The sequence below is a fragment of the Gymnoscopelus braueri genome (assembly GCF_963280865.1).
Source record: "Gymnoscopelus braueri genome assembly, chromosome: 6".
Classification (NCBI taxonomy): domain Eukaryota; kingdom Metazoa; phylum Chordata; class Actinopteri; order Myctophiformes; family Myctophidae; genus Gymnoscopelus; species Gymnoscopelus braueri.
Window position 1 is genome coordinate 39,228,802 of NC_137607.1, and position 15,314 is coordinate 39,244,115.

General features: G+C 41.3%; 1 protein-coding gene across 2 annotated transcripts; it reads left to right on the plus strand.

Annotated features, from left to right (window-relative positions):
* The first annotated feature begins 668 nt into the window (after positions 1-668).
* On the plus strand, positions 669-10,407 carry lpar3 (lysophosphatidic acid receptor 3). 2 transcript variants are annotated; one of them, XR_013933234.1, is made up of 4 exons: positions 669-800; positions 2,280-3,041; positions 8,404-9,114; positions 9,245-10,407. XR_013933234.1 is itself a non-coding variant. In XM_080429734.1 (3 exons), exons 2-3 carry the CDS (start codon positions 2,297-2,299, stop codon positions 8,730-8,732), a joined length of 1,074 nt encoding a protein of 357 aa, XP_080285860.1. In that variant the 5' UTR covers positions 669-800; positions 2,280-2,296; the 3' UTR covers positions 8,733-10,407. The 2 variants fall into 2 exon arrangements, 1 of the variants encoding a protein (XP_080285860.1); XM_080429734.1 differs by having other exon boundaries at positions 8,404-10,407.
* Positions 10,408-15,314: the final 4,907 nt, after the last annotated feature.

A 15,314-nucleotide genomic window follows, 5' to 3' on the forward strand; every position in this document is an offset into this window, starting at 1 on the left:
ATTCACTGCAGCAGCACGTTCAGATATGCAGTGGTGGTAAAAGTACTCACACGTTTTACTTAAATAAAAGTATGTAATATGTAATACTGCAATGTATAGAAGTACTCTGTTACTTATAAAAGTCTGTCAATCAAAATAAAATAAAACCAAAAGTAAAACTTTTAAAAGTACTCATTATGCAGAATGACCCATTTCACAGGTTTCAAATGTATAAAAGGTATTTAAAAAAATATTTTGAAAATAGCAGATCTACAAGCTCACAATGCCTTGCATCGCGACGCATTGTGAGCTTAGATTGGCTATTTTCAAATGGCCGAAATGCATATAATGCTGAAGTGGGTAATGTAGCCTATGTATTGTAATAATAATCAATATCTAGTAACTAAAGTTTTCAAATTGTAGTGGAGTAAAAGTACAACTTTTTCCTCTGAGATGTAGTTGAGTAGAAGTAAAAGTGCTGAAAATTGGAAATACTCGAGTAAAGTAAAAAAAAAAACCTGAAATTTGTACTTATAAGAACAGTACTTGAGTAAATGTACTCCGTTACTTTACACTGCTGCAGCATGATATGACATTCCGTGACACACACACGCCCTCAACGTCACTTGAACAAACCCTAAAAGTTCTTTTTTTCTCCTCCCCGTCGTCGTTACTTCACTCACTCACTCACTCACTGCTGTTTGTTCCCTTGAGAAAGTGTCTCCTCCGACAGAAAGAATGCAACAGAAACACTGAATATAACACACGGCCGGAATGAATCACTACTTCTATTGACACAACGAACGCTTCTTCTGCCACAGGTAAGATTTACCTGCTTAAATGATGAGGTGACATTTGTTTCTATTAACAGCATAATAACTTCTAATGTGCGATTGTGTTTGTGTTTTTATTTTTTGCGCGTGTGTAAAGAAAGTAGGTTTATTTGTCTGTTTAATTTTTTGTGTGCCATGTTTTGTGTATCAAGACTATCATAGATCCTACGTATGTAATCGATTTTTGACTTTTTTTTTTTATAGATATAAAAATGTCATAATCGATCAAATACATCTATGATAGTCTTGATCCAAGGCTAGTAGGCCTATCATAATGTAGTATTGGGAAAAAATATATTCTACCATCATGGCTATTCTCTAATATTTCTTTACTACTGGTGAAACAAAACACAAGATTGTAATAGCCTGCATAACGAGTATTTTTTTCATCATGACAAATTAAGAGAAAAGCACTATTCAGTGGTTCTCAAACAGTTTCATGTCAAGGACCCCCTTAGAAGGGGGACCATTTAATGCCAGCTGGACCCCCAGAGAAGATTTTTGTTTTTAGATTAGATTTAGCATTATTCAGCTGTCTATATCCTACTCTATATATTATAGCCTGGTGGGGAGGCAACAGTGGGGAGAGTAAAACCTATTATCTGAAGAGTCATTCTTTATACATTTTCCCCATTGGGCTAACTTGGTGAAATAATAGTGGATTTGGCTGGGGAGTGGGGACCCCCTGTAACCAACTCAAGGACCCCTGCAGGTTCCCCAGACCCCACTTCAAGAACTGGGCTAGATAACTAAATAACCTTGTATCCCCTACATATTTATTTTTCTCTGGTTTAGTAAGTATATCATGAATGATTTATAGCCCGCGATCTATGTCACAGAATAAGACTAATCAATTGATTAGTCTTATTCTGTGACTACCAGAGTCTATAAATCATTCATGCATCTGCTTTTTTTCGTCTGATTAAATCACTCTCACTGCACTTGTTTTATTTTAGTCAAACTTGCATCGCTATCTTGCTGACCTCATGTACTAATGAGAAGCTTTTGTGTTTTAACTTTTAACCTCTGAGCAGCTGCTTCCAGTAAAGGATTTCCTTGACATGTGATGAACTGCCCTTTTAAGCCGAGTCATTTAATCTTCCCCCAGTCCAGAAGTTATTTGGCCTTGGAAAATTGGCATCTTAAGATACAGTTTAAAACTGTTTTGATCTTGAATTTTCATCACACACATCTCATTATGGTGTAATAATGGATAGAAATCCTCATGTGGACTGCTGTGACATGTATCCCTGCATTTAGTAGGCTACTATGTAGGCTACTATGTTACAATTATGAATAATTGTTAAAATAATGCCAAACAAAATTTGAATGTTATGCCAAACCAAATGTTTGTGGCCCCCAGATCTCCTCAATATAATAATAGTAAAAGCCTGAATGCTGACTAATCCGAGCACTGGTCCGTAACCTAACGTCAAACAAGTAATTTTTGTTTTGTCCTCACCACAGACTTCTTTCTCATCAAGATGGCCAAGAGGAACGAGTGTCACTATGATGAGCTCATGGGCTTCTTCTACAACAACAGCGTGGGACCACGTAAAGACGAATGGGTCTCCACTCAGCTCATCCTGGTCCAAGTGGTGGGCTTTCTAGCCTGCTGTTTCATCCTATTGTCCAACGCCATGGTCATAGCTGCTGTCATCACTAACAAGAGGTTCCACTACCCGTTCTACTATCTCCTCGCCAACCTCGCCGCCTCAGACTTTCTCGCCGGGATCGCGTACGTGTACCTCATGTTCAACACCGGAGACGTGTCGCGGGAACTGACGGTTAACGGATACTTCTTCCGCCAGGGTCTTCTCGACACCAGCCTCTCGGCCTCGTTGGCCAACCTGCTGGTGATCGCCCTGGAGCGATACATCTCCGTCATGAACTGGAAGGTCCACAGCAACCTGACGAAGAGGCGGGTGACCTTGCTGATTGTGCTGGTGTGGGCCATCTCCATCTTCATGGGCACGGTGCCCAGCCTGGGCTGGAACTGTATCTGCAACCTGGACAACTGCTCCAAGCTGGCACCTATCTTCAGGAGGAGCTACCTGATCTTCTGGTCACTGTCCAACTTGATGCTGTTCCTGGTGATGGTGTGCATCTACGTGAGGATCTACACCTACGTGAAGAGAAAGACGTCGATGCTGACGCCGCACACCAGTGGCTCTATAAACCGCAAAAGGACCCCCATAAAGCTCATTAAGACAGTCATGGTGGTTCTTGGTAGGTGTCCTTTATACACTGTTTCGCTGTTCGATGTTATGCACAGACATTCTTCTAGAAACTAATGGGTGCATGCTGGTAGATAACCAGATAGTGAGTAGACTATAATCGCAGCGTCCCCTGGTTTTTCCTGTCTCTCTGTCAATATCCTAAAGCAAAAAATGGCCCAAAAAACTAAATGACAATAAGGAGCAGTAGTTTGCGGTGGTTGCTGTTTTATCATCAGGGTGAAGGGCATGTGCAAGCCGATCAATTTATAATTTAGGCATTTAGCAGATGCTCTTAATCCAGAGCGATTTACAGTAAGCAAGGAAAACACAAGGTAATACATGAATGCATAGAAATAATAATCTAGGATCATAGGTAAACCAAGAACTTATCATCAGTCTAAACAGTATAATATTTAAAAAAAATCTATAATATGTACATTGCAACTATACACACTATAGATCACATATAGTCCCAACAGCTTACTGAGTTACTATGGTTTACTGATAGGGAGGATAAGATGCAAAGCACACTGCTGTATTCAAGACGTTCTTATATCTTATGATTTACGGAGAGGAGAGACTGAAGAGAGATTCACTGCAAGCAAGGATTGCAGAGTACCAGGGTGTAGAACACCAGAGGCACCTGGTGCATTGTGTTATCGTGCCACTACAATTTACTGTACTGTTATTTAATTATTCATGGCTTCACACTGCAAATTTCCCCAATCCGTGCCAGTTAGAATTAGGCATTTTTTACTGGAAGTCACAAGTATAGATGAGGGAAATGTTTTATTTATTTAATTATTATTATTTACAACTTACATACAGTACAATTAGATACAAATATATACCCTGGGTTCTGTCATTTTGGGTAGGTGTAAAATGTTGATATGGGACCTGATTAGACCCCCACGTTTCACATAGCTCTACAAGTCGGAGGAATTTGATCACTGCCTTCCCCCCACTCGGCCACTCTTTTACGATCCTCCAGATAGCAAAGATCACAGAAGAGCACCGTGAGATGTGTATTGCTTTTGTGTAGTGTAGTCCCTCTGTCACATAGTGCAGGGGTTCTCAACCTTTTCAGGCCGTGACCCCCAAAGATAATCATATTTGAACAAGCTCTTGGAATTGTAGGAGTTGAGGCACTACATTTAGTTTGACTCAGATAAATATTGTGAAAATAGCAGATCTGCATTGGGAGGTGTTGGGAGCTTGTAGTTCGGTGATTTTCACATTTTTTGCCTCTTTCTTAAATTATTTGACAAATTTGGCCAATGTTTGACCAGTTCTTTTTTATAGTACGGTAGTTTGTTGATTACTTTTGATGCAGTAATGGTCTTTTTCTTTTCTTTCTTTTTGAGGTATTAAAAAGGTCTTCAAAAGTCCTTAAATTGTCACTTCACTGTCATCTGGGGACCCCCCCAAAATCATGTGGGGGTCCCCACCCACGGTTTGAGAACCACTGACATAGTGGACTGTTCTTGGTCATTGTCTCAGTGCTTGCCTGGCCGGGTGGATAGATATGGAGCGTAGGAGCTGTCTGTCTCTGTGCGTCTCTCAGCCTGCTGTGTAATTATCTCTTCCTGCAAGGACACACTGCCCTGGCCTGCGAGGCATACCGGCCGCACCGCATGGAGCCTGCACAGACTGCCGGCCTCCAGTAGAGAACCCCCACCCCACCCCCCAAGGAGAACCTATACTTGCGGGCTGCAATTGCTTTCAGATGCCCCATTGTCCCTTGAAATGTTAAACTGTTATTGCTTCAGTGTCCTCCTCAAATTTCTAGCAGAGATTGTTGTGGCGCTATTGTCGTGACAAAGGTTCATCCACTGGGGTGTCTAGTGTTTCATTGTATTTTCCTGATAATATATATAATTCCTTTTAACAGGTCGTTCATGAAAGTCCTTGCGGTCTTGTTTCCAATGAGAACCTGTGAGCAATTGGGGTTAAGAGTCTTGCTCAGGGACAAATTTCATATCATCGGCACATATGCTGGGATAGCCTGGAATCGAACCTGGGGCAACCAGGGCCAGCTGGTTCCCTAGGCGGGCTCACTAACGACTCAGCTATGGCCGCCCCTCCTGATGCCAGCAGGAGTTGTCCTTCATTGATCCCTGGACGCTGTGGCTATTTTGCATTGTTATTGAATCAGAGTAATGAATTAATGCCTCTGAGTAAATAGAAAATACAGTGAACTTATACACTGTACATGGAAGCCACACCTTGTTGTCATACTGAATGAATGATAACCAGCCAAAAACAGAAATAGGCCACCTGGAAATGTGAAAGCATGGTGCCACAAAGAAAGTGGAATATGCAAGGGAGAAAGGAGAAGAACGTGAAAAAACTAATTTGAGTTGTATTAAGGAAGAATTTGGGAAGACGATTGTTCCTGATCTCCTTAAATTAAACTAAGCAGGGGATTAAATTATGTTTAAGTTGACATCTGTTCAGACAGAGACTGTAACTGGACAGACCAGTTCAGACTCCTTTGAATCTTTGAATCGAGTGATAAGTGGAAGATTAAAGGAATTATGAGATAGATATTTTGGGCATGGAAAGGGGAAGAATTTTGGGCAGCCAGTGACAGGTGATAACAGTTACTGTGTATGTCCTTTATTTTACAATAATAATAGATATCCTGGAAGTAAAACTGTTTAGTTTAAGCTGATATCTTAAACAAATGATTAAAATGACTAATGTCTAACAAAATATTTTAAATAGATTGTATGATGATCCTATTACTCATGGGCCAGTGACAGTGTTTTGTTCCCCTTATATAGTGATTAAGCTGAAGAATATTACAGTAAATGCATGAAAGACACATGCGTCTTGCTACACTTTGTAGGTCTAAAAAAATGCAGTTCTTGTAGATGAAATGCAAGCACTATGTTTTACAGAAAGCCTTTTGTGCAGCCACCTAACTAAAAGCACACATGTGCTAGAAACATGCTCCCAAAAAACCCAGATGTCTTTTTCTTTTTTTCTTTCCAAGATTACAGGGAAGGAAAGTGCACTTTAAAAAGGGGGAGTATGTCATAAACTGCCAGTGGAACCCCATTTGATGGGGTTTCACAAAATCTGCAGCAAATTTCTGCTTTCAGTTTTCACGATAGTAAAAAACAACAACAGTCTAGCATGCTGTGTGTGTGTGTGTGTGTGTGTGTGTGTGTGTGTGTGTGTGTGTGTGTGTGTGTGTGTGTGTGTGTGTGTGTGTGTGTGTGTGTGTGTGTGTGTGTGTGTGTGTGTGTGTGTGTGTGTGTGTGTGTGTGTGTGTGTGTGTGTGCGTGCGTGCGTGCGTGCGTGCGTGCGTGCGTGCGTGCGTGCGTGCGTGCGTGCGTGCACAGTGCAGTAATACACATGTTTCAAGCTATTTCTCTGTATGGGGCTCTGTTGCTTGTTCTTTGAACAGAACTACAATTTGTTTAAAAGGAGAAAAGTGGAGCACACAGATCATTTTAATAGTTTTTTTATTAACAACTTTCAACTCGGCGTCCCTATTTTGGGCAAGTCGTTATTATAGGCCTAAATTTAGGAAAAATCAAAAACGTGAATAGCCGATCTACAAGCTCACAACGTTTCGCATGGTGAAACATTGTGAGCTTGTAGATCGGCTATTTTTTAAATAGAATATGAAGTGGTTAACGATACAAATCAAAATGTCATACATTTACTTTCTATTAATCAAAGACAACCGAGATGATCAACGTGCACCAATATTCTCTGTTTTCATGTATTCTTTATGAATGTGCTGTGTTGCTCTGTCTTTGGTCTTGAGTTGTTGTGAGAGTAATGGGGGGAGGCAGGCAGAGGTCACTTTGTATAAATTGTTTAAATTGTTTTTACAGTCAATGGGAAAAACACTGTTTTGTGGATGCACTGAAGCTGTTGCGCAGAGCAAGTAATGGCATGTTGGTACAAGCATCTAAATCTCCCCTTAGAATCGCTGTTTTGTGCCCAAACACGTCTGCAACGGGTGACTGAATTGGCTGGTGGTTTCTGGCCTAACAGTACCTTGAGCTGGTATATATTATACCATTTAGGGATTAAGCAGACACTCTCAACCAGAGCGACTTTGAAAGTGCAAAATCAGAGTAAGTGGCATGAACCCTGGTCGACAATGACAGGCTAAATTGTCTAAAGTAAATAGAGTGCAAAGAAAACAGTTTAGTGCTACAAAGTAACTAGGAAACAAGATAAACATCAGACCCAGCATCTGTCTAAACAACATGGTTTATCAAACAGAGTGAGACATGCTTGCAGAAACTTTAACACTTGTCATTCCAACAAAAAAACAATAGTCACCTTGTGTTCTTTTAACCTGTAGCCACTTGTCCTAGAAATAGAGCCGTCTCATCATAATTTCCGATAAGGAGGTCATAACAGATTTATGTGCTTTTAGTTTTTAATTAGAACCCTCATTAGATTCTAAGATGCAGTCTTATGTTGTCAAATACCATACATATCTCTATGTCACTGAGTCTATGACATAGATTGTTATGCATGCTTAAACTAATGAAGCTCCAACATAGAGTCTATTTTGGAGCTTCGTTAGTCTAAGCATAACCATCAAATATTTCCTGACATGTAGTCATGCATCATTGCGTCATTCCACTGGCATCATTCCCCTGGCCTAGAGGAAAGAGAAACATGTTTGGAATCGCAAAACTCACTGGTATGAATCCTTGCATTGGCTGGGAAAATCAGGACAAGGAAAGTAAACAAGTAACCTAACTCTTCTTTCCTCAGTAGCTGCTGTCATCCCCTTTGAGCAAGGCAGCTCCAGTGGAGCTGCTCATTGTCCACCAGTAGAAGCTTAGGGTGATGCTGTTGGGAGGCAGTTACGTGATGTACAGTAAATACTACTACTAAAAAGAGGGTTATGCATACTGTACATGCACAGGAAAATCTTTCCTGTGTAAATAGTGGTTGGGGAAAACAACACAGATTACAGAGAGACTTTTCTTTCTAAGTCCACCCCCCCCAGCATTTCTGCGTTATTTCCTTGATAGTGACAGTAAGAGAGAGACAGTTACGGCAGAAAGGCCACACCAATGCAACTCCTTTTAATTGCAACTACTTGCAACTAATTGCAACCATTATCCCCAAATGGCAGCCGGTCTGCAACTGGTCAGTCCAGACTGCTGCAATTTCTTGCAAGTTGTGACTAGTTGCATTTGTGTGGACTGGGCTGAAGAGATAAGGGGGGGTGGAGGGGAAAAGCAAAGAGCCTCGGGTCGGATTGTAACCCTTGTCCAGCTGCGGGAAGGTCTATAGCCTTTATTTATGTCTGTGGTATGCACTCTTATCAGATGAGCCACATGCACGCCCCAAACACACTTTTTAACTATTTGGTGTTTCTTTCCTAGGTGCCTTTGTGTTCTGCTGGACGCCTGGCCTGATCGTGCTGCTTCTAGACGGCTTAAACTGCGAGAAATGCAACGTCTTGAGCTTCAAGCGCTGGCTGCTGCTTCTGGCCGTGCTCAATTCCGTCATGAACCCGTGCATCTACTCCTACAAGGACGAGGAAATGTGGACCACCATCAAAAACCTCCTGTGCTGTATCGGCAATGGTACCCGGCGCCAGCGGTCGTCCAAGGCCAACGCCAGGCCGCTCAGCTCAGCTCAGGAGACGGGCACCAGCCAGCCTCCGTCTGAAGAGGCTAAGAGTGATGATCAGGATATGCTGAAGAGCTGAAATTTGGAATTGAAAATTCTTCAGAACTTTTTTTACAAGAACCTTGTATAGAACTTAACATAACATTCCAGTCCATACTGTGGGCGGACATCCTATCCTACTATCCTACTGTTAAATGAACAAAACTGTCAGTTAGTATTTTCACCACAGGCTATGGGATATGTAGGTGCGGTCGCTGTCCCTGCAGGCGGTCCCATAGCTCGGATGGATAGTGGGTGGAAATGGGGAAATGGACTAGTACATTATGAAGACATAGATGGACATGGACGTGAGAGACAAGCCAAGAGGTACTGTTCCACCCCTTTATGTGGAGTCTCAGTGGATTTGAAGGCTTGGAGGGACACTACCAGAGACTTGCCCCCAGTGTCGCACTGAACTTGAGGTGATGCACCCAAAAGGGGACAGGGATCTGCTAATTAAAAATGTTTTAACATGATTTTTATTTGTTTTAATTAATTATGTCCATTAATTGTCCTTTGTTCTGTTTTCTTTTGTGTATGTTTGTGTTCCAGTCCGCACAAATATGCCTGTAGTTTATTTGAACTTGGAGGAACGCCATGGTCTGATGACTGAAGAATGATTCTGAAATGAAGTACGTACTGTAGTGGTGCAGTTCTCCTTTTTTTCTATCTTTTTTCTTCTTTTTTTCTTCACCTCAGACAACCAGGGTAAAATGACTCAACAAGCTCTGTCTTGTCTCTGATGTAAATCTTGTTGTACAATCCTCATTCTGCTACCTGTATAATATCCTAGCACTATTATGGACTAGATAATAAATCTACCTTGAAGGCATGTGGCTAGTTATAGTCAGGTACTATAATTATACTAGGCTTGCTTGATGGTGGGCAGTAGTTAATGCATTATTTAATGAATAATTCCTCATTTTACACAGAGGGAATTATTCTGTCAGCTACTGTATTGTGTAGGTCTACTCGTGCGTCCTGTAAATTATTTTAATGTGTCATTGGGTCACAAGGATAGACTGCACAATCTGTGGTCTCAATTCAGTCTTGTAATCAAAGACCACCATCTTGATTTAGAGAAAGTAAACGTTGCCCCTGAGGTGCATTAAATAAGTCTCTTCCTGTCTACAGTTTGTAGTTTGTCAACTACAACTGAACAAATAATGCAAACTCTCAGCAGAGACTTTTGTCCAGGAAAACCTGTTCTCCCTGTGGAATTTTTCACACTTCCTCTCTGACCCACTCAGTGTAGCACTGACAAAACAGCTTCTCACCTGAGAGCACAAACCGTAAAAGGACATTATTGCAACACAGGAGTGAGTCCTCCTAAACGGCACGCCGTCTGCTGGAGCCGGATGTGACTGATACCAAACCCACCTACCTACTACCGTCAGCCGAAAGACACATGATGATGAATCATTTACTGGCTCAAATGACATGACAAACTTAACTTCTGCACATATTTATGCTTGTTCAACCACTCTTCCTGTAAAGGAAACGATACATTTTGGTTTCCACAACATGGTACTGTAGATATGCTATTTTGCATCAAATTCAAAATGTATACGGTCATTTACATTAAGACCTGTATGGGCTTTTGTGGCCTGTGAAAACTACTCAATCTCCATAGTACTGTTAAAAAGAGAGCACTGGTATCAAAAAGTTAAACGATAAAAAAAAAAACACCAATAAACAAATGTTTGGATACATGGCTTTTTTGTTGTTGTCAAATAGCAGTAATATATCATGAGTCTCTGTGTGTAAACAGGAAAGCATATGATGATGATGGGATTGCGATAACCGTATGAGTGCACCACAGATGTAAACTGTACATTAACCACTATGCGATGTGTGGCTATTTACAATCTATGGCTTGCAAATTATACTCCCATAAACAGGAAGCACAAGTGATCTTTGACCACATGAGTTGGTCTCCCTCAAGGTATCGGATGAAGAGAAAATACAGTAGTATTTGTGTGTGTATATATACTGTATATGTTTGTGTATAAATGTCCTGGTACTCCTAGACAGCAAGTCCCACACCTTTGTGTGTCACAAAGTGTCACAACTGATATACTGAGCTTTGGCAAATGATCTTAAACAGACTCATGATGAATGAGTTGCTCGAAGTTCATGGATGACCGTTGCCCTAGACTGCATGTGCTCAAGATGTGGTACTTCAGTGTGATTACGTCTGTTAATCTCTTAATGGTGTGACCTTTGGTTTCCGTGGAGTCAAGCACGTTATTGGCTGAAGTGCTTTAGGAAAAGAAAACAACCGGAAAGCAATGTTCTCTCTGCAATTAGACTACACTGCAGACGCATCAGTCACAATAAGCATTAATTACCACTTCTGAGCTGAACAGTGCCATTCACTACTACAACCATTCAAAGACTACTTGTGATTTGCTTTTACATAAATACTCTGATTGTCTACCATGTAGGACATTGCAGAAAGTGAACAGTTTTTGTATGCACATTTTGTATAATGCTCTATATGATTTACAAATTAATATATTGGTATGTGTGTTGAAACTAAGTTCTATGATAATATTTTACCTATTACAGTTTACAGTTTATTAGTCACAACATGCTAACAACTGCTATTGTCAAATAGACCAGTGGTTCTCAACCTTTTCTGGATCAGTGCCCACTTTTAAATATTGAAAGTGTTCACGGCCTACCCATCTAACCACTTATATTAACACGGATGCCGTGTTAAGTGGTGGTTAGGCCGCATGCATTTTCAGAGCATGTTCATTTTGATCATCAATTGATCATTTGTGTTCCACCTTGGATTAATGGAATCAACTTACTTTCTGATTTATTGGTATTACTTTTTGATATTTAATATTATATTATCATTAGAATCTTAGTGTTTTGCCAATTATTTGGGGGCCCACTTGCAATACCCTCACGACCCAGCAGTGGGCCCCGCCCCCACGCGAGCTATGTGAATGCACTAGAGTTGGGAAGCCTCGGCCCTATGGGGCGAGGCTTCCCCCTACTGGGCGGGGCTTCTTTCGCTCTACATTAGAAGAGTTGGGAACGGTGGCTGTATAGTCACCGAATACCCAATCTCAGCTCCGGCCTCAGTGGCTTGCCTCGTTAACCACTAGACTCCCAACCCACACCTCCTGGGATTCTGGGATAGATTCCCGCTTGAGACATTACTTTTTCAAACGACGTGGACTACTTTTTTTCGCCGATAAAGTATAGTTTTGGACCGCGACGGAGGGGCGCAGTCTCAAGCGAACTTGAGCCACGAGAGGCACCACCGAGCACGCTAAAGCGCGCAAGTTGCCGTGCCGAACGTTGCGAAGTTCGCTTGTGCCTACTCAGCCCCGTTCGAGTTATGTACCGATAGGCACAGAATCATAAATCATGTTGTGGGGAGAGCGTTTGCCCCAACTGCCACTCAAAGTGACTACTGGCCAATCACAGCGCGTCTTTGCCAGGACTTCCCCAACTCTCAACTCCAGTCCCCAACTCTAGTGCATTCCCATAGCTCGCCCGGCCCACAGGTTGAGAACCACTGAAATAGACAATGATGTATGGATGTCAAACTATCCATACAAACCTTTGGCAGTCATTTAGCATTTTGTTGAAACTCTTTCTTGCTCTAATATAGGAGTTTGCAATTATTCCCCAATAATTTTTGGCAACTAAAACTACAATATATTTACTATTTACTCCCTCATACTGTGGGTGGCCATAGCTGAATGGCTTGAGAGCCTGCCTGGGAAACAGAAAAACCCCAGTTCGCTTCCAACCCCAGACAATATGTGTCGCATTGTCTGTGAGCATGACACTTAACCCCTAACTGCTCCCCTCTGAGCTCCCATCATGAGCAGACATCAGCTGGGTGAAGTTCCAACCGAATATCCCCTGTGGAACTAACAACGGTCTCCCTAATTATGCATGTATGGTACACCTTGTCAACTTTTTAATTCATAGCATGTGTGGGTTGCAGTCAATATCATGGTCATGGATTTGAATTAATCAGTGGAACAGAACGGGCGCAGTCTGTTGATTGCGTGCTGAAAAAGAGAAAGTAGAAAACCATGTACTTTTGGCATGCATAAAATTACACTGAACTTTGAAGGTCTTAATGTCTGTAGTTCAATTGAAGGTGTGGCTTAATTTAGAAAATGCATTCATGCCTGAAAGCCCACCAATAGACCTGCCGTGACTGCTGCCTGCTGCTATAGCTTTAACATAACCTCAGACATGAACTATAAAGTGTGGTAAACGGCATGCGTTTTTTCATGTATGGCTGTGCTGTAATTATGTGTTCTTAAAAAGCCAATTAAATTTCACAGATGGTCAGAAATCCAGCCCTTTTGGTTGTTGTTATTGTCAGTCCGGAACAGTTAGAGGTTGAGATGGGATGTGTACAGTTTCATTAACATACTTCAGGGCCTGCAATGAATTTGCCCCCTCCACTGACAAAATAAAAAAAAATGTCAGTGCCTCCATATCGGGTACAAGATATGTGTGCCCACTAATTAAAATACCATGACACAATTTTATCCAATCGAAAATAAAACCTTATTATTCACCATTTGAAATCCTCCCCCTGCTGTCTTGATATTCAGGCTTGTTCAAAAAGGTTTCAAATTGCATGGCCTCTTATATAAATTGCCAGCACTCTCAGGTTTCTTCCTTACAGGTCCTGAAAACTGTATCATCATCAAACCACTCTTAAAAATGATAAAGAACACCTCACTAATGAACAATCATAGGCCCATATCAAACCTCTCGTTTTCAAGTAAAATAATAGAAAATACTGTTTTTCAACTGCTGAACCATTTCTTGGCACTAAACAACTGCACTGATATCTTCCAGTCAGGATTTTGACCACACACCACAGCACTGCTCTTGTTAAGGTCTTTGTTGTATATTTTGATTAATGTCTTTATAGAATATTATTTTATATTATTTTATATAGTTACTAGTAGAGGTAATATTTGTGTAGGGGACACAGATGTGTAGATGTGTGGGGCAAATTTATGCTAATGCAGGCCTGGTGAAAGTGGCCCTTATTTATGCTGGGCCTCTCTTTGACCTCTTTGACCTCTCAAGACCATTTTGGTGATGGGATTTTGGAGATGGCTGCAGGAGCCAATGCTTTGTGAGTTGTGACTTATCTATGTATGGACACACTGGTCTTAAACTTAGGAATTTGTGAGTGAATGTAATTAAGAGAACACCAAACACAGCTGTGACACGCATGTAAGATCGCATAAAAAAAGGGCTGATGCTTTGTTCAATTCAGTTCTGTTCCATTCCACGTTGTGCTATGTTTCGGTCAGGGAAGAGCTCCGTCCTTTTTGGATGTTAAATTAAAATGAAAGAAACTATGATAAAATAGTGTGGCTTGTACATTCGTCTCTCCACCTTCTCCACCCGGGGAGAGTGCTGCATTCGACACGGTTGACCACAACATATTACTAAACCAACTGGAAAACTGGGTGTGACTTTCTGGCACAATACTAAACTGTTTGAATCCTACTTAAAGGAGTAGTTTACCAAAAAAAATAGTGACTCAACTGCCGGTAATCAAATTATTGGCTTAGGAATGTGACAAAAACAAAAAAAAAGAAAATCCATGAAAATCTCCATGAATTATATGGCAGCTTTTACATGTTACTTTATGTAAGTTAAACAAATCAGGAAGATGCAGGACTCAGTTGTCAGGAACCAAACTCCATACTTTATTGTAGATCTCATCACAGCAGAGAGAGACTAGTGTCTCCCTCCAGAGCTTCCCCCATCACTCCCCAACACCAATGTCTTACACACATTTCTACTGGCAGGATGGTACACACAGGTATAACAGATGGTCATTCCTTACATGGGCTTTATTCTATAACTGACTCGCACATAGTCGGCACGTTTGAAATAGGTTAGCATGAGTTGGCTGTTTGCAAGGAGTTTGTCAAGGAGAGGAGTTTGACAGGGAAGAACAGGTGATGATTGTTGCCTCTTACTAATACATTCAATTAATCAATACCACAATGACTGTTATATGAATTTTATCCACCACAGAATCTCCATGAATTCAATGGGGTGTGTAATTGATAGAAAATAAGTAATTATTTGGGTGAACTACTCCTTTAAAGGGCAGGGACTACTTTCTACTTTCTGCCAAGGTAATTTTGTCTGAGCACACAAAAATGACATGCGGGTTCCTCAAGGGTCCATTCTGGGGCCTCAACATCTACTTATGTATGCTTCCACTGGCTCAGATTATGGAATCTGAAAATGGATTATGAAAACATAAACTGGGAGATCTGTGTGGATGCTGTAGAGCTGTGTTGTTGTCCATCCATTGAGCTTTGGCTTGGTACCGTTGGAGCTGTTGTCCTACAGTGTGACAGGGTGAAGGTCAGTCGAATCACCTTGTTAAAAAAGCCTTTCCCCCAAACAATGACTGGAGAGCCTCTTGTATTGATTAGACAATTAGGTGGACTTCAACGGCTATTTGGAGGGTGGGACACACAGGATTAGGAATAAGCTTTTCACATGTGCGTGCGTGCGCACACACACACACACACACACACACACACACACACACACACACACACACACACACACACACACACACACACACACA

Bases quoted from the DNA above. Each gene is read 5' to 3' on its own strand.
- lpar3 (XM_080429734.1), top strand. From the start codon at position 2,297: ATGGCCAAGAGGAACGAGTGTCACTATGATGAGCTCATGGGCTTCTTC. The intron at 3,042-8,403 runs GTAGGTGTCCTT...TTTCTTTCCTAG, and splicing joins GACAGTCATGGTGGTTCTTG to GTGCCTTTGTGTTCTGCTGG.